The 19,362-nt window shown below is 39.9% G+C and overlaps 3 protein-coding genes across 5 annotated transcripts; all 3 read right to left on the bottom strand.

Moving 5' to 3' along the window:
- Positions 1 to 506: 506 nt before the first annotated feature.
- On the bottom strand, positions 507 to 6,536 carry pank2 (pantothenate kinase 2). 2 transcript variants are annotated; one of them, XM_084391009.1, is made up of 8 exons: positions 6,429 to 6,536; positions 6,082 to 6,331; positions 3,852 to 4,204; positions 3,509 to 3,762; positions 3,211 to 3,387; positions 2,002 to 2,125; positions 1,666 to 1,791; positions 507 to 1,581 (listed from the first exon to the last, which is right to left on the bottom strand). In XM_084391009.1, exons 2-8 carry the CDS (start codon positions 6,308 to 6,310, stop codon positions 1,531 to 1,533), a joined length of 1,314 nt encoding a protein of 437 aa, XP_084247135.1. In that variant the 5' UTR covers positions 6,311 to 6,331; positions 6,429 to 6,536; the 3' UTR covers positions 507 to 1,530. The 2 variants fall into 2 exon arrangements, with proteins under 2 accessions (XP_084247135.1, XP_084247134.1); XM_084391008.1 differs by having other exon boundaries at positions 6,082 to 6,447.
- Positions 6,537 to 6,652: 116 nt separating this feature from the next.
- mavs (mitochondrial antiviral signaling protein) lies at positions 6,653 to 14,774 on the bottom strand. Of its 2 annotated transcripts, none has more exons than XM_084391003.1 (6): positions 14,669 to 14,774; positions 11,347 to 11,412; positions 11,126 to 11,255; positions 10,835 to 11,015; positions 9,927 to 10,744; positions 6,653 to 9,379 (listed from the first exon to the last, which is right to left on the bottom strand). In XM_084391003.1, exons 3-6 carry the CDS (start codon positions 11,246 to 11,248, stop codon positions 8,615 to 8,617), a joined length of 1,887 nt encoding a protein of 628 aa, XP_084247129.1. In that variant the 5' UTR covers positions 11,249 to 11,255; positions 11,347 to 11,412; positions 14,669 to 14,774; the 3' UTR covers positions 6,653 to 8,614. The 2 variants fall into 2 exon arrangements, with proteins under 2 accessions (XP_084247129.1, XP_084247130.1); XM_084391004.1 differs by lacking the exon at positions 14,669 to 14,774 and adding an exon at positions 11,948 to 12,066.
- A 3,139-nt stretch (positions 14,775 to 17,913) lies between these two features.
- Positions 17,914 to 19,080, bottom strand: LOC311280200 (G-protein coupled receptor 151 protein; the record flags this gene model as incomplete). Its single annotated transcript, XM_084392174.1, has 1 exon — positions 17,914 to 19,080. The coding sequence occupies one exon, from the start codon at positions 19,078 to 19,080 to the stop codon at positions 17,914 to 17,916; it is 1,167 nt and encodes a 388-aa protein (XP_084248300.1).
- Positions 19,081 to 19,362: the final 282 nt, after the last annotated feature.

Genomic DNA, 19,362 nt, shown 5'->3' on the forward strand with positions numbered 1-19,362 from the left:
CAGGATTTATTTGAGGAAAAACACATAACCCTTTCACAGTTCAGGAAAAGATTTTCCTACTGTCCACATAACGGAACGTTCTTCTGGTCAGACACGTTTTACGTTTGTAAAATTGCATGGAGGGATTTTGATCTTCGTGAAATTTAAATCAAATGCGTATTTGTTTAAATAAAATTAAATAAAAATCACATGTTGCTAGTAATAGAGTAACATTTTACAATAACGTTTCATTTGTTAACTATATGAACAATGAGAAATACTCCTAAAGCATTCATTAATCTAAGTTAATAATTTCAGCTTTTACTAATACATTATTAAAATCAAAAGTTGTATCTGTAAATATTATTTGATGGACCTGAGCTAACAATGAACAGTTTATTTTTAACTGCATTTTTAACTAACAAATAAATACTGTAACAAATGTAGCCTATTGCTCACTGTAAAGTGTTACCAGTCATAAATACGATTTAAATGTTTCTACCGGTCAAAAGCAAGAAGAAGCCTAATTATATTGTGATTTACATCTTTTATTACAAAGAAAATGTACAATCATTTGGATTAAAAAAGTACATTTTGTTGTAGAACACAATACGCAAGGCATAATATTTACTGATGTAGGAACAAACTGCCTATTACCTGTACAGACATGAGCAATAAAGCAAGTAATATACAAAAGACTATGAGATGGTAACAGAGCACATGTTGGTTTTGTGTTGTTTCATACAATGTTAGAGCAACAGGGACACCAAAATTATTCCAAAGGTAAAAAACAAAACAAAAAAACTCATCATTGAAGAGGAGAATTATCCATATTGTAATATTTGTTGTTAACCTCCCTAATAATTGGTCAAAGTTTTGCCTGGTCCCTTTCTCTCTAATAGTTTTTTATGCAAAATGCTGTCAAGCAACACAACACTTGTTTTCTACAAACATAATATGAGCTACGTATTATCCATGACATTCTGATTCTGAACACTTATAAAAATAACTGTTTTCATAACCAGACCTCTACAGCAATTATATTTACAAATTTTGCATTTACGTTGCATCAGTTAAATAAATAATAGAGAAAACAAAGGTGCTTGATTAATATCTGCATGCTTTTGAGTAAACGGCTGCTTGATGCAAAATCAATCCATAACCATTAACGGTATAAGATGATAGCTGACACATTTCAGTATATAAAAAGTGCTGCGAGTGAAAGCTATAGATCAGATCTTATTGCTTTATTCTCATATCAGCTGTTGATTTTGACATACCATAATATAAGACGTTGAAAAAGTTTAAAGGGTTTAACATTTTTAAAGCTTGCAGCAATTCCTAAAACTAGAATTGCCATGCGGTTTATCCTGATTGTTTGACCTGAATGTGTAATATTATTATAGTGACTATAATATATTTGGTATGTGGTAGATGACAGGGCTTGGTCTTTATAGTTGAGGGCATGGTCTGATATTTGAAGGCAACTTTGGTCTGTTTGCATAAATATGTCTTTTGGTAAAAGACATAAAACTAAGATTGATCAGTAGATCAGGATGGGTTTGTTAATTCCAAAAGTGCACCAACCGCACCAAAATATCCCTGAAAAACAAAAATAAAATGGTTATGAGTGATTTGTTTAGATATTGTTTGAGCTTTGGATGTATTATACAGACTCGCACATACCTCATGTCGAAGGAAAAGGGCTTTGAGTTGTCCTTTGCTCCAGTAGTCCAAAGCATAAGCGAGCAACTTCATGGATAACGTGTTCACTCGCAGAAAGTTCCCAACAAACACCACTCTTTCAATGTTCTAAATAGAAGAAACTCATGATAAGCATTCATCCTGGAAATGCAATTTTGTTTTAAGAGACGTTTCCAACGAGTTGATTGGCCCCTGGTCTCTCATAGCCCTGTACAATGCTGCTTGATCCAGATTTCACAAGGCAGCACCGTAAAGAGGCTGACAGACAAGGGCAAGGACAACATAATAGCGACTTATAGTGTGGGTGTACATGTGTACCTCGTTAAGTGCACACATGCGCGTGATTGAGCCAATGTTGTTTGTGATGGTGACAAGTGTTGCTCTAGCCAGATCCTCCTTTGAGACTGAGTCTCTCTTCTCCTTACACATCATGTTCCCAAAGCTACAAAAAAACATACATACACATTATATTGATTATATGTGTCATAACAGAAACATTTTTAAATTATAACAGTATCACATAATGAATAACGTTGTAATTGTTCGCCATATAGGCCTACATGTATTAGTAGTATACACTCTTAAAAATAAAGATACTTTATTGGCATCTATGGTTCGATGAAGAACATTTAAAGGGGTGGTATTAATGCCCCTTTTTACAATATGTAAAATAATGGCGCTTTTCCATTACCAGTACCAGCTCGACTCGACTCGCTTTTCGCTCCGTTTTCCATTGCAGATAGTACCTCCACAATAGTACCTGGTCATCAAAGCGATGCCGCAGGAAACTGCCGTGACGTAATCTTCTATGCGACACACACCCGCTACCCACACACACAGGACAATGGAGGAAATCGAGTGTATGCTGTTTTTGGATGTTTTTAGATACTCCGTCTGGCGCGTGTAATGATGACGCAGTGAACAGTGGCGATTCTCTCTGACCAATCAGCAGTCTGCCGTGTTTTCACGTCACATTTTAGTATCGCCTCAGCTCTCTCAGAACCTCACCGGAGGTGATATGAAAAAAAGTACCTGGAAGCATGTACAGGTACAACTTTTACACAGTGGAAAACCAAACAAAGGCGAGTCGAGTTGAGGCGAGCTGGTACTGTGTAGTGGAAAAGCGCCGTATGTCTCTGTTGTCCCTAGAGAGTGTATGTGAAGTTTTAGCTCAAAATACCCCACAGATAATTTTGTACAGCATATTAAAGTTGATGAATTTTGTGTTGCTGATTTGGACTAAACCGCTCAATTCATATGGATTAGTTTTACAATCTCTTTATGAACTTTATGAAGCGACAAAGTGGTAGTTGCGTAGCTGTCAATGGAGGGACAGAAATCTCTCAGATTTCATTGAAAATATCTTAATTTGTGTTTTGAGATGAACGAAAGTCTTACAGGTTTGGAACAACATGAGGGTGAGTAATTGATGATAATTTTTTTCATTTTTGGGTGAACTAACCCTTTAACATAAAAAAACATAACAAAAGCCCTCAAATGTTTGAACTGTAGTGTATATGCCTGTACCTGGAGGCAACAGCCCATCCTGGCAAGCCAAATCGCTCATAGTCACCACCGTAGATGTCCCTGACTAGTTTATCTACACGTGTACTTTCCCCTTCAGTGGCCATCGCCAATGCCTCCTCAAAGGTGGAACATCCAGTCAACAGGCAACACAGCCCTAGAAATGTACCACCACCAAGACTGGGGGGGAGATTGAGAAAAAATGACCATAGCTTTACAGTAAAATCCATTTTTATTTTATTAAACTGTTTTGTTAAACTTATTAGGAAATGAATGCAAAAATTATAAAGCCATGACCAACCTGGTTCCAGTGACACGCTTGTAGTTGTCTTTGGAGTATACAGCCAGTATGCTGACACCTGAGCCAATGTTGACCAGCAGCAAAGGATAGGGGTTCTCCAGGTTGTATGCCCTCTGCTCACAACGGTCAGGTTCTGTTGGGTGCTCAAAATAGTAACATTCGGATAGACCACTTGAGACCACCGAGTCAATATACAGAACCCCCTTTATCAGACAGTCCAGCTCATCTAGCTTCAACAGCTGCAGATTGGCCATCTAAGAGAAGAGAGACAGCACAGTGAGCCATTTAGTTGAACAGATTGCATAGAAGAGGTCAAAGTGAAACAACGTGAGCTTGGACATACTGTACGGAAGTTTTCCTCGTATTTAAATGCACCACCTCCAGTGGCACAGAGGGTGGTGTGCAGACTGGAGAAGTGCTTGTCTCGGCCCATCTGCAGGAAGGTAGGCAGCTCGTGCGTAGGAAAGCGAATGAAGTGTAGGCTGCCCTTGCGACCCCAAAGGGATAGGTCAGTCAGCTCCAGGTGGACATCTCGAATACCTGTTTTGCCGTAGGCGGTGTGTGAGGTGAGGTAGTGACGGATGCTTTTCAGACTCTCCACCTCCTCCTGCTCTTCTTGTGCTGTAATGTCTTTGGGCTCAAAGTAGACCAGCTTCACCAATGTGCCACCAATGTCCATGCCAAACCATGGGAAAGCTGGGGACCAATGACAGGTAAGTGACTTGAGTACCTTGTGCATTTTCTAAACACATTTTCTGGAAGTAAACAAGAATACAAATTAAAGCTTATTTAAGCTTATTTTTTAAAATAAATTGTAGTTAATGATTAACTTATATTTCTCATGAATTAAGTAGAAATATTGGTTATTTGTACAATCACTTGGGCAGGGTTGAATGGTGGCACTTAACAATGTCAACACTACAATGAGTAAAATTGCCAAATGTATTCAAATTAAATATTAGTTTAATAGGTTATTATTAAAATTATTGTAATTGTATCATAATATCAAAACATCTGATATATATATATATATATATATACACACACACACATACATACACACCAGCTGTTTTGGGTACACCTATTTCAACTGCTACTTGTTGATGCAAATATATAATCAGCCAATCACATGGTGATTTAAGTGACTTTGAAAGTGGTGAGGTTATTGGTGCTAGACAGGCTGTTTCTGAGTATTTCAGAAACTGCTGATCTACTGGGATTTTCATGTACAACCATCTCTAGGGTTTACAGAGAATGGTCCGAAAAATATAAAATATCCAATGAGCGGCAGTTCTGTGGGTGAAAATGCCTTGTTGATACCAGAGGTCAGAGGAGAATGGCCAGACTTGTTTGAGCTGACAGAAGGGCAACAGTAACTCAAATAAACACTCATTACAACCGAGGTGCAGAAGAACATCTCAGAACGCACAACACGTCAAACCTTCAAGCAAATGGGCTACAGCAGCACTGGGTGACACTCCTGTCAGCTAAGAACAGGAAACTGAGGCCACAATTTGCACGGGCTCACTAAAATTGGACAATAGAAGATTGGAAAACCGTTGCCTGAGGCTTGATTTCTGTTGCAACATTCAGATGGTAGGGTCAGAATCTGGCGTAAACAACATGAAAGCATGGATCCGTCCTGCCTTGTATCAACTGTTCAGGCAGGTGGTGGTGTAATGTTGTGGGGGATATTTTCTTGGCACACTTTGGTACCAATTGAGCATCGTTTAAATTCCACAGCCTACCTGAGTATTGTTGCTGACCATGTCCATCCCTTTATGACCACAGTGTACCATCCTCTGATGTCTACTTCCAGCAGGATTATGCACCATGTCACAAAGCTCAAATCATCTCAAACTGGTTTCCTGAACATGACAATGAGTTCACTATACTCAAATGGCCTCCACAGGCACCAGATCTCAGTCCAATAGAGCATCTCTGGGATGTGGTGGAACAGGAGATTTGCATCATGGATGTACAGCCGACAAATCTGCAGTAACTGTGTGATGCTATCATATCAAGGCAGTTCTGAAGGCAAAAAGGGAGTCCAACCCAGTACTAGGAAGCTGTACCTAATTAAGTGGCCAATGTGTATGTGTGAATATACTGTGTATATGTATATACTTCTGCACAATTTTACTTTAGTGTTGAGTCGCCACTTATTGTCCAATAGCCTATAAAATACCTGGAAAAAAAAAATCTAGTTAAGAACCATTTGCTTATTAGCCTAAATTCATCAACTGGAAATTAGACTATCAATTCCTTGTGCAAATATTCTGAATTGTGTTACGTTTATTTATAAATCCAATTACACATCTATCATCTATCATTTAAACAATATTTAATTCCAGAACTAGTGCTTATTTTGTTTTTGCAGATTAAAAGGAACCTCCGATTTAAAAAAAAATTATCGATGTTAATTGTGATCGTGCAAAATTGACAAACTTGGCTATCAAATATCTGACTACAGGTTTTATTAAATTATATTCCACATTTTTTATCACTGTGATGTGAGCATGAACTCCGTTAACCCCGTTACTTATCGCCATAACACAAGATGGTTCACCTACGTGGCCTGTTCTTTTTCAGCGAATCGAGCCTCAGCATCGCCGGCCTCGATTTTGACATCCGCTGCTCTATGGGTGCACTGCCACCGGCCGCTGCACTGTCTGCTCCCGGTGTAGCAATTATGCTACATGTCGTCTCCGTCTTTGATCGAGGCAGCTTGAGCGCTGTCGATTCTTCCTCTTGCTCCTCGGCACATCCCTCGCCGTCACAGTTAAAGCCGTTCAGATCCATTATGTCGTTTGACAAAAATCTCTACATCGATTGTCAAGCAGAAAAATAACCGTTAACACATATAAATGCGTTGTCATTATTTCATTTTGTTATTTAGGTCGATATAGAAAATGTTTACGTCGCTGTGTTTACAACACAGTTAGTCGAGTCACCAATGAATGCGCTTCTCCTGTCAACTGAAATCGCATCGAGCCAATCAAGTTCTCAGTCTACATTGGCGATCAAGTTCTCTTCATCACCAGCAGATGGCGCGCTTCACAATAACAACACTAGCCTACTACACGCATCATCGAGTCAAAACCCTTACTGTCTTCTATGCTTATGATGAATGACCAGAAAGACACAAGGTAGGACAGTTTATTTCAGAAGCATTCCAGGAAATCATTAAGACTGCGCATCATCAAGAATGACCAGTACACAAAAGAACTTTAGCCTAGTAAGTATAAATATTCCCCTAAAATAAAGGCCCAGAGATAATACCAGTACTTAAAAAGATCAGTAGTAACAATACCACATAGTGCATTTAAAATCATGTTCAATCATACATGTCTAAACTTCATACCAAAAAGTGTAGATACAAGTGCAATTGCTGATTAAAATATTACATTTAGGCCTGGTTTCACAGAAAGGGCTTAGATTAAGCCAGGATTAGGCCTTCGTTAAATTAGAACATTTAAGTAGCTTTTATAAACGTGCCTTAGAAAAAAATATTACTGGTGTGCATTTTGAGACAAAACAATGGCACTTATATATTTTAAGATACGTCAGTGCAAGTTGCTTTCAATGAAGACAGCTTGCATTTTAGTCCGGGACAAGGCTTAAGCCTTGTCTGTGAAACCTGGCATTTAAGTGTACCATGGAACATACAATATAATTCAGTTTACTCTTACACAGATAATTTGATGCTATGAGCATGAATCTTATCACATTCTCCAGCTCAAAAGGTAGCAAATGCCACTAGCAACCCCACCGAATGCAAGAGAACGTGTGAACTGAATAAAAAAGAAAAAAATATATACAATGTAGGAAATGCATTTGACAAAAATTATCTTATTCAACTACACTTCAAAATGGACATAAACATGTATACAGACACAAACCTTATATATATCAAGGCTGCAATATAAACCTAACAGATTTTTACCCTCCACACATTAGGCACTTGGTTTTGTTTGAATTTAGTTTTATCCATCTTAACAGTTACTCCGCTATAGGTAGGCCTACCTCTTACAGCCAGTGGTGGACATGGCCGAGATTTACTGAGGGGACACTAGTTGGGGACATATTGTATATTTTTAAAACATAGATGCCGAAAAATCCTATTTCATTTATGTATGAAATTTGAATAGCTTTTTGAGGCCATTTCATGGATTTCCCACCCTCGAAATTCACTCCCTAGACTCAGTCCCCCCCCTCCCACCAAAAAAATTAGATTTTTGTCAATGGTGAAATGCTTCCTGTGTGCATGTGTGTATGCTTTGATGTTCCAGTAAACCAGAAAGTGTCTTGTCTCACAGAGGTTAAACTGCCTTCAAAATACAGGACAGTGCTGAAATATTGAGTTCACTAAGGTGTCTGTGAATGAGGATTCATGAGAAACAAGATAAGTTTGAGAACAAACACTGCTCCAGAATCTTCTGTGAGGGGGCTAACGGAGAGGGTTGGAACAATTGTAATGCTTGAGCAAGTGCTCCAAATGAGCTTTCTATTAATGTCCAACAGGGGTTATGCAACAGCTCCTTATATTCATGGTCTGTCACACAGGATATATTCTTGCAATGTTTTCCAATTGACAATACAACCAATTGTTGTACAATGTAATACCACCTGTCAAGCTAGTTTTTCCAAATGATTTAAAAGGTACATCAGTGAATCTGATTTTACAGGTGCAACGGCAGTCAAATTCATTAACGGCCCTGGCATACAAGGCATGCATTAGGCACATGGCAGACAAGTATTATATATAGCCCCAAATATACGCACATGAAAATAAATATATAAGGATGAAACCACAAAAGAGTTTGGTGACAAAAGTTATGTAATATTGAAGGCAAGATTTTCAGTGAGTAACTAGAATTTCAATCTGCTCCGGCTTTAAAATACTTGGTATATAGTGGTATGGTATATTTTTATGGTACGTTTTGTCCTTTTCTAAACTTGACAGCAGCGGTTACCATCCACTGTTGTTCTTTGGAAAAGAGCAGCCTGGACATTCTTCTTAATAAGTCCCTTTTGCGTTTCATCAAAAAAAAAAAAAAAAAAAAAAACATTTTGGGGTGAACTATCATTTTAAGACCTTTTCAGTTAATGCTTGAGCTTCCAGGCCAAGAAAGCAGATAGAGCAATCCCAGCAGCAGCAGCAGCAGAAATGAGTTGGAAGTTGTTTATCCTGAATAACTCTGCATAGCCCTCTTCTCTCAACTCTGGCTGTAGAATAGTTGCTGGCCTAGCATTAGATTCTTGCTCTCGGTAGTTGATGGTGGCTGACTTCTTACGGTCTGATGGCTCTGAATCATGCCCAGATGGATCACTGAGAGGAACTACATTTTCTGTGCCGCTATGGTTCAGGGTCTGGTCTCTGCTACGTTGCAGCATGCTTGGTGGCTGACCATTAAAATTTTCAGCAGGTGGCTCCTCAGAAAACCGGATTACATTGACCAGTGTCTGACTCTCATGGAAAGATTCGTAGTGGTCTTCCTCAGGCTGGTTAGGTGTCGAGGGAGCAGCAATGTCATTTAAGGACTGAGAGGCAGAATCAAGGGAAGCAATGGGAGTGGAGGTCTGCTCTAGACTAGGAGACCGTCGAGGTTCTGTGGAACACTCTGTTTCTCTGCTGATCTCCAAATCACCTGAAACCACTGAGCAAGGCTGTTCTGGAAAGACAGGATGAATCTCTGCTCTGTTCTGCTGGGGTTCTGGATGCTGAAGGATGCCAGGTTTGCTGAAATATTCCTGGTCGATGGAAGGGTGCACCTCAGTAGGTGCAGATGATGTTGCCTGACCTGTTCTAGTCGAATTTGTTTGGCCATTAAAAACTGGTAATCCAGCAGTGTTGTTCCTCTGAACATGCTGCAGAGAAAACAGAAGATTAAGGCACAGAATACAACAGATTAACCATTGAAAAACTGAGAAAGGCCTACTGAGAAAGCTTTTTATATATTGTAATCATTACGATCACAACTTGTAATAATTGCTTTAATGAGCTCAATGTTTCTGCCTAAATGAATACATGTTAGCTAACTACATGATTTGTTTCATCTTAGAACTGTACATTCTGACATATGAACATTACTTGGGCACACATTTACATCTGATAGCAGATTACTCTAAATTAGGGGTGGGGAACATTGGTCCAGGAAGGCCACTGCTGTCCTGCAGAGTTTGGCTCTTGATTAGGGTTGGAACTAAACTCTGCAGGACAGTGGCCCTCCAGGACCAACGTTCCCCACCCCTGCTCTAAATTGTACCGTAATGTAGATTTTTGTTAAAGCTGCTTTGAAACAATATGTATTGTGAAAAGTGCTATACAAATAATTGTGAATTTAATTGAAACCAAACTTGCTATATTATAGCTTTGGCTAAGAACAACAGTGGATTGCTTTGGTTTGAGCATTACCTCGTTTGCAGTTGGGTCAGAGATCTCTTCAGGCCCCTGCATTGTCCTTTCCTCTCTCAATGTGGAATTAGTTTCTTGGACAGGGACATTCACAGAGGTGCCGGTGTCCTTGACTGCGATTGGCACCTGGATCTTCTCTGACATCTGAGAACTCTGGTAGGTGGTGCAAGGCTGTGTAATTTGAATTTGAGAGGTGTTTGAGGAGGATGCTTGAGCACTTGAGGTGGAGAAGAGAGTTTCACCAGTTGATAAGGAGTTGGTGGTTTGTTCTGTTAAAGCCAAGCCATCTGGAGTATCTAAAACAGGCGTTTTGTTCTCAGCTGGCCCTGTGTGGGTTGGGACTATGGAGACTGAGACTTCAGCAGGGGGAGGTGTTTGGGAAGGAGCAACAACCAGCGGTGCATTTTCAGCTTGGGATACTGGTTCAAGAGAAGGAGCTGGAACCAGAGTAGGAAGTTTTTGCACTTGCTGTGTCTCTGGAACTTCGAGAACAGGAGCAGGAACTTCGAGAACAGGAGCAGGAACTTCGAGAACAGGAGCAGGAGCAGGAACTTCGAGAACAGGAGCAGGAGCAGGAGCAGGAGCAGGAGCAGGAGCAGGAGCAGGAGCAGGAGCAGGAGATGGTTCTGGTGCTGCCATGTTGGAAAGGGTAGCTGAATGTGCTTGGACGTCCCCTGCGGGTGGAATCAGCAAAGAAGTGGTCGCTGGGACAGTATGAATTGTTGCTGTGATTACGGTTGCTGTGGCACCAGCTGGAGAATAAGAAGGAGCTGGAGTAGGTGCAGGTCTGGGCACAGGAGCAGCAGAAGCTGGATTATCTATAGACAAAACATAAACAAAAAAGGCATTCATAAATAATGTCCATCCTTTTCAAAATTTGCTTTGAACACAAGCAAGATAGCTCTTACTTGTGATTCCTCTGATACTGTCATAAGTAGTTCTCATCTCAGCGGCCAGTTCCCAGTGTTCACAGTTCTGCAGTGCAGTGATGAACTCATTAGGCCAGTTCTCTCGTCTGCGTAGATTGTCTAGAAGTGTCTGCATAGCAGTGAAGTTTCCAGAAGTTTCTCTCTTGGCTTCGATCTCTTCCTGCAAAATGTAAAATTGTAAACAAAAACAATGTAGCTAACTGAGCTTTTCACTCTTGCATATCTGGTTATAGTGGTGATGTTATTTGTGGTTAATGTGATCTGGCTTACCTTATCAGTGAGTGTGAGGCATGGCAGGTGAGCTACGAAAGCTCTCACTTTGACCGTTGATGAAAAGCGAGCCATATTTGGCCTGATCGCTTTGTTATAAAATTGTTCACGTGTCAATGACATTTTTGCACTTCGAAAGAGAGTGATAGAAAAAGGGTTTTATTTAGTGATTTATTGTCATCAATTACACTAAATAAAAACACATACTTGAATATTAGTACCTGCTTTAAACAGTCAAATTCAACAGCCTCTTCTTTGTTTCCTTGAATCTGGACTCCAAATTAGCCCTGGGAAAAGAATTAGAATTGTTTTATTAATTCAAATCTTTGTTGTGAAACTTTAAAAAAAAAGTTTAATGTGAAGGTTAACTGTGAATTGGCTTAAATTATCATCAGCTAGGCAGAGTAGAATCTACTGACAATGCTAGAAATATGATAATCTCATAATCCATCATGAATGGCACTTCTGGATGAGGAAAGCTTTCAACTAAAAGTGAAAGTGAAACTGGTGTATATTGAGAATTTTAGGGAAATCCTTAAGTTTCCATTTGGCCTTCATAAAAAAAAAAAAAAGAGTTTCGAACAGAACAGAAAAATGAAAATTCATCTGACATCACTGCATTCTTAAACCAGAAATAAATGTTTGTGAAATGTAGAGCAGATGTGATGAATGTAAAGCAGATCATTTTTGCAACATTTACTCATCAATACAGGGGATGTCCCTGAATGCCCCCATATTTGCCCAAACTCACAGGAGTACAACATTATTCACTATATTGGGATGCCAGGGCAACACCATGCCCCACCCAACCACTTAACCTACCCTTAATGACGCGATAAGCTTCACCCAAAAACCGGTCTGAGACTGCTGGGCTGGCCTGGCGCTGCTGTCCTCAGACTGCTGTGACATATGGCTCTGCTGCTCTGCAGTTTATTATTAAATGATTCTCCAGTACAACGGTGAGTAATGAAGAGAGACCACAGTGTGTTGTGTACCTCAAAATATTAGCTACTGACAGCATATGAAGCCAAACATGTTAAGACGCCACAAAGGCTACGTTCACACTGTGACTGTGATTTTTTTGTGCATAACCGATTGAAATCCAGCAAAATGAATGTCCAGCGCAATGGCTACACATATGGTCATGTGGTAAATCAACAACATCTGCATTGCAAATCCCTCCATGTTGCAGTTGTTGTTTTTGGCATATAACTACCAGCGCAACGTTATTGCCATAGAAACCAATGCAGATATTTCAGAAAATGAAAGAAGCATGGGACATACAAACTGGATCTTAACAGTTGTGACACACAATGTAGACAGTCTAATTTTAGATCAAATTCCAATCGGATACACAAATAATTGGACAGCATGAACATAGCCCTAGAGACTTCATATCACACAAAGAGAAGCCCACTGAAGTTGAGAAGTTGTAGTACTGTATAAATTACAATGTTTCAAATAAATCCTATAGGATTTTACAAGTAAGGTAATGTCTGAGAGTGTCTATATATGGGTGCATGTTTGGGGCATGAAAATGTTTCTCTACAGCAGTGGCTCCCAAACTTTTTCTGTCAGCCCCCCCTTTTGTAATGTAATGTGACTAATATAAAGTATTTGATGTTCTTGATGTGGATGTCTTAAGTATTTCTAAATTGTGCCATCATGTAAAGAGGACATATATATTTTATGTTATTTTGGGACAGACAGATCAGATCTCTACCTCATATAATATGCCAGTTAATCAATATGTGTGCTAAGGTTCTGAGCACATGTACAGTATCTGTAAATCATTTTCATTTGTGTTAAACATTTTACCATTTAAACATTTAAATAATTTGCACTTAAAATGGTCATTAGTAGGCATATTATCTAGAACTACACAGCAAAGTGACCTTGAAATGTATGAATAATTTAGTATTTCTGTTTGGTAGAGAGCACAAAACTTATGTGACCTGGACATTACCCAGCTAGTGGAAAAATTAATGATCTCCAAACATCAAAGCATAAACTACTGCTGTTCTGCAACCATTGCTCCTCTTTCCCTCAAAATGTCGAGTTACACATATATATGCTGTTCCTAGAATTAAGGAAATCATGTACAAAACTGGCATGCCAAAAGCCAATGGAGTAAAATGACATCTCGAAGACCTGCTCTTCAACAGATACATATACCATTTGACCTGTTCAGTCTGCCCATTTACTCACAATAAATAAAAAATGTTCCCATTCAATACACTCCATATAACATTTTATATACTACCAGGACACACCTACTGTACTCATTCATTATTAGTACTATTTTCCACATGTTAGATTATTAGTATATAAGTAGTATATCAATAAAATAATAGAAAAAATAGACAGTATAATAGTACTGCATAATGTATAATACTAATTTAGAACAGTATACAATATAAAAAGTATAACAGAATAAAAGTCAACAACTGTGAACAGAGATGGAATGTGAATACTTTAAAAAAAGTATTCAGTCGTGTGTAACCAAACTTTTGACATTCATACCCCTGAAGCCAGTCCAACCAAACGATCCCACAAATACAGTCCAAAGTCCTACCTTAGACAAGATTGCCAAAGCAGACAAAGTCACACAAGCATCACCTCCATCTGTAACACATGGCAATATGCAGTGCAATTTGTTCACGCTTTACGCATCTAGTTTTCAATTCTCCTTATAGCCAAAAGGAGGATTCAAGTAGACTACAGGTTCAATCGACAGAATAACGGTGAAGTGGGAACAGGTCATCAGAGACTTTGGTCTGTTTGCACTTAAACAGCTCAGCAATTATAATCTGTTGTCAGATTCAATGACAGTGCTGCTCTTCTAAACTACGGCACTGGCAGGTCAATCCACAGTTCATGTCCCTCAAAGGTCAAACATGAAATATTTTAACTGGAACAGAGCCATGGCCCATGTGTATTATCTGTCATCTTGTATGATAACAGGCACATGAGGGTTCATTCACTCTTCTAATAAAGACACACTAAATTAGACAAGTATTCAGGTGCAGCCAGCCAGATTCAAGACTATTCACAGTTTTTAATAAATTATTATAGGCTTTAAAGCACGAGGTTGAGGTCACAATGACAGACTGCTTAATTGGCTTCTGTTCAAGGAAACTGGCAAACCTACTCTTATGTGGAATGTCCTCTAAACGACCGTACCGTTTCCCTGTAAAATCTTGAAGAAACTTTGTCAAGTATTTTGAGGTGACCAGGAAGCACCTACTTGTCTTGATACAGTATACCACACTTTAAAGTAGCTAACGTTATGCTACATTGTGCCTGACTTAGAACAACAAGGAACAAACCTTTGAATCCCAAGTCTAAAAGTATAACATTTTGAGTTTATGCGACGGGTATTAGGCTACAATCCGGCTGTTTGTAAGGAGAACCTTTAGCATAACTGGTGCGCGAGCTTTATGCATTTACACATGAAACACAAGTAGGCCTACAGTAGGCTATAGGCTAATTAACGCAAATAACAACTAAAATTCCTGAAATGTAAAGTGTATTTGAGCTTACCCTTTAGAGGAAGGTCAGTCTATCAATTCTTTCGCAGACTGAGACACTTTCGATATGCACGTCTTCCTTTCAGCATTTGAGGCACAACCCTCCGCTGTCATCACACGCCGTTTGTCTTTTTCATTGGATCTACGAACTGTGTTTCAACTTGTTACATTACGCCACTAAATTCTCGTATTTCCGTGTCGATAAAATTATTTTGTAATCTTATTGGAATTGGACGACTTTTAAAACCTTAATAGTATTATTTGTGGGCTATCTTATGGTGGCAGGCAGGTATTGATCGGAGGGGACAAACTGTGAGGTCGAAACACGATAGTAAACTAAAATCATGCCTGGTCAGATAGACTTTGAAATGCATGATTACATATTTTAATTATACAGCTCTAGGTATGGTAGCTGTAAAAGCTGATAAAGACGCCAATGAAAAACTGATAAACTCTCCGAGGTAACGACAGAGCTGAGATATGCTGAACGTGCCATAGGCTACTTCCAGTTATGGGTCTAAGTACCTCAAGCCAAAGTTTTTGTGGCCCGGGTGATATTGTCACCATTAAAAATATATATAAAATGTGTAAATATGAATAGACTGTACGGGTTGTGTGTGTGCACTCACTGCGCAGACGCGCGTTTTCAGACATGCGCGTTTATGCTTGCACAGTTGACAGAAAAAGTCAAGTGGTGCTCTCTGCAGAGTCAAATGACGACCAGCTCCTCCTCTCTGGAGCTCCAATGGGGCGGGATTAGTCAGCTCCTCCTCTCTGGAGCTCCAATGGGGCGGGATTAGTCCAGCTCCTGCTCTCTGGAGCTCTATGGGTGGAGGGATAGAGTTGTGGGTAGGGTTAGGTTGTGGTTGGATATTCTAGCTCCATCCATTAGACCCAAATTACATTCGCTCCTCCTCGCTGGTGCTCTAGGAGGAGGAGCTACACGTAAGTGTAAGTGCCACAAGTCATATTTCATACCGTTCCGATGAAGTTAAAATTTTTAAAGAAACAAAACTTTTTTTGTTCAAAAATGACAGAAGGGTTAAACACAATATTGGGCGTGGCCATGTACACAGAGGGGAGCTGTACTACTACTACTACATGAAAATGCATGAATAATATGAGAATATCTCCTGAGGCTACAGCCAATTCCTCTAAGTATGTGTCTCAGCATGGGCCACTAAAGGTAGAATACTGTGTGTAACAAATGGACGCATGTTTAGCTAAAACAAACAATGCAAATATCTACTTCAAATATTGTATAACAGTTCCTTTTCATACTCTCTAAAGTAAATACATTGAGTGAATAAATATTTGTAGGCTAAATTAAACTGCTGTAAATACTGTTGGCATGAATACATGTAGCCTACTAAGATTTTCAAAAGTAGTGGCATGTTCACCAAAAAAAAAAAAAAAAAAAAAAATTCTGCCAAGCTGCTATAGGTTATAGGTTAGCTGTACAAAATAAGTTCAGCTTGGTTAGGGTCACATCTAACTGAAGAGCTTCTAAGTAACCATATACATATGCATTTGCTTATGTATTCCAATCACATTTGTGGTGAGCATTCATTGCTGGCATATTGTATGTCACAGTATGTTCACCCCTGGAAGAGTAAATGTCAGAGTGTATTTTGTACTAACCAAGAAGGCTTTTAGCTGAAAGAACCGTAATCTTCTCTTGCAAAAAGCACCTAAAGGTAATCATCCATTCGGCACTAATAGAGCCTCCACTAAAACAGCATCCACTGTGAGCTCTTGACTGATGCATGCTCACATGGCTTTTGTGGGCCACAGTCTTTCCTTTCATCTTTTTACATCACATCTTTTTATACCACAAATAAAGACATACAGTATTAAATATATATACCTGTATAGTCTCTGCTGAAAAATCCAGCATTGCGGGTCACCAGCATATAAGGTATGTTTTGCATGCTGCAACCAGCATGGGAAGCTATGGTTTCTGGTAGCAGGAGTTCTGGTGGACCAGGTACACCAGCTCAGTTTTTGCTTGAGAACAGCTTGACTATGCTGGTCCACCAGTTAGACCAGCTCTAACCAGCATAAACCAGCCTGGACATGCAATTAATGCTGGTTTATGCTGGATTAGATTTTTTTAGCATGGGTAAAAAGAGTGCAATGCATGCATGTAAATATGTAATATTTCTATGAAACATTTTTCAACAAATCATGTTGAATGTTCTGAAATGTTAGCCAACATTCTAAGTTGCGTTATACTGGAAATCCAGACTAAAATCTAAAAGATTAACGGTCTGGCGTCGACTAATGAAAATCGGCAAGCTCGAAGGGCGGCATCAAGCATGCATTTGAAAATCTCACTGCACGCAATTGGATAACACTACGACCAATCACAACAAGTAATTGCTTAGCTAATAGCTACCAGCGGAGCGAACTGGTAGATTAGACTCTTTCCGTATCCGGTCGGCAAAACAGCAAAAACGCCCTTCTTGCAAAGGAACGATTCGAGCGCCGTCTTCTGTTCCTCTTTTAGAGAAAAAGTCTAAATCTTTCATTGTAGCGGCCAAAGCCGTTTCAAACAAATGGTGTTCATCCATAGCCATCTTGCAATGTTTACTAATGACTTCGATATCGCAGCGCTGTCGTCATCTCGCCTCTGGCCCGCCTATATCAGATAACCCGATGTGATTGGTGCAGCTCAGACTGAGGGGCATATTTAATGAGCAACATTAATCGACACCAGAGTAACTCGCTGAGCAAATTCAACTTGTGCTCTTGCGAGAACTCTGGATTACCAGGGTAAAGTTGCGTTTGAAATTAACCAACAACGGGAATAAACGATAAATCATTATCATAATTTGTAAAGCATTTTTTTATTGTTTACATACTTAAAGCATTTCGGAGTCAGAACATATGATATATTAATTAAACATACAATGGACAAAACAGAAGCTGATTAATGACAATAAAAATACAACTTTTGGGCCTTGTGTAACTATCCAGGGCAAGCGGAAAAGGTTCCCAAAGTCAATACATGCATTAGTCAATATATGACTGCACAGTTTATGTCATATATACAAAATATTACTAGACTTCTGTCATCACTTTTAATAAAGAATTACATTATTCATGTTCCAAAGACCAACATAAGATGGTATGACCATTTGGCAGCTGGTTTGTTGATGGTTTCCCAGTTTGGACCAGCTAATGCCTTTAGACAAGCTAGATTCAGCGATCATCTTAAACTGGAATTTCCAAAAGGGGAACGAAAGAGATCAAGGGTCAGAGTTCAACATTACTTTGATTTAGTCGTTCCCATGGTAACGGGTCACTTTCTTCCATTACTGTGGTGTTTCGCCGTTCGCTCCAAAAATGCTCGAGATCTGGGAGAGTTTGACAGAATGCATCTGAATGCCTTTCTGTTACGGTCACACATCCCCGCTCATCCAACACCTTCATAACCATTGTGCGCATCTCATTTCCGTTGCCCTCGATTTTCAGCCTGTGTTTGGCATCTCGACAAGCCAACAGCGAACACAGATTGCTAAGACTTTCTCTGAGCGGCACATGCATGGTGAGAAGGATGGCGGGAAAGAACATGCTGCTCAAGTAAACGCACACCTGAGAGAAAATCAGCAAACCGGCTGAAGGTTTGCAGCTTTCGCCAGAACTATGACGCATCCACACCCAAGAGGCCCATTCAGGAAGCATCATGAGCGTGTTCACGGCGATGACACTTAAATACATCAAGGAATTCTCATATTGGCGTGAAAGAAAAACCTCCTCGTTGGTACTCGGTTTGATGAGGAAGATGGTCCTGATGTGGAACACAGCAGAGAGGATGATGGGAAGAACATAGATACCCAATGGTAGCATCTTGCTGAACACTCGCATAGCATCTTGGGAGTGAAAGGTTAACTCAGAGACGCACAGACTGATATTTCCCTCTTCCTTTAACCTGGAAAAAACGATATCAGGAGCTGGAAAGACGAGTGCAACCGTCCATATGAGCACTAAGGTGATCACGACGTTCTTTTGACGGAAATTCGACTGGTCCTCGGGATGGGTGGAAAACTCATGGCGTGCTTGACTCGTCGCAAACAGTGTGAAAGCTTTGACCGCCAGGCAACTATGCTGGATCCACTCAGCAGTTCTGCAAGCCAGTGGTCCGAGTGTCCAAGAGCGGTTGTAGTATGTGAGAGCGCGCGCAGGAGCGCACAGAGAGAGTATTAACAAGTCAGTCGCGCTCAAGTTGGCGAGCATGATATATGCCTCGGATGCACTCTGGCTGGCAAAAACGTACATTAGTATCACAAGCACCAAAAAATTCCCGCCGATCCCAAGCCCACTGATTGTGCTGAGAATAGCCGGTACAATTACTTTAGTATCTTCACCTTCTAATTGCTGAATGCCACCGTTGAAGCTCACAAATGTGCTGTTTGCTGCCATGTCCAATGCCAGACGTAATCCAGTGGGAACTACTCTGCTGTGGCTGTGGATGCACCTTTTTGTGCGCGCGCTTGGCTGCACAAACGATATTTTAAGAGATGCCATTCACTGTCGTCCAGCATCAACGTCATCGTAGCTGTAGGGAAACACAAACCCAGATCTGCCTATTGTGTGTTTGAAACATACTAATGGCGTTCCCATTTTCTCACCAGTGCAGCTTGAATCAAGTAAACAATCCCCAAAAATCTTAGGCTATACTTTTTTTGGATTGTGTTTTTACTG

The sequence above is a fragment of the Rutilus rutilus genome (genome assembly GCF_951802725.1).
Source record: "Rutilus rutilus genome assembly, chromosome: 20".
NCBI classification, from domain to species: Eukaryota; Metazoa; Chordata; class Actinopteri; order Cypriniformes; family Leuciscidae; genus Rutilus; species Rutilus rutilus.

Coding starts and splice junctions, on each gene's coding strand:
- pank2 (XM_084391009.1), bottom strand. CDS start 6,310: ATGGATCTGAACGGCTTTAACTGTGACGGCGAGGGATGTGCCGAGGAG. Junction 4,205..6,081: donor GCTGAAAAAGAACAGGCCAC/GTAGGTGAACCA, acceptor ATTGGTCCCCAG/CTTTCCCATGGTTTGGCATG. Junction 1,582..1,665: donor CCCTTTTCCTTCGACATGAG/GTATGTGCGAGT, acceptor TTTGTTTTTCAG/GGATATTTTGGTGCGGTTGG.
- mavs (XM_084391003.1), bottom strand. CDS start 11,248: ATGTCATTGACACGTGAACAATTTTATAACAAAGCGATCAGGCCAAAT. Junction 11,016..11,125: donor GCCTCACACTCACTGATAAG/GTAAGCCAGATC, acceptor TACATTTTGCAG/GAAGAGATCGAAGCCAAGAG. Junction 10,745..10,834: donor CAGTATCAGAGGAATCACAA/GTAAGAGCTATC, acceptor TTTTGTCTATAG/ATAATCCAGCTTCTGCTGCT.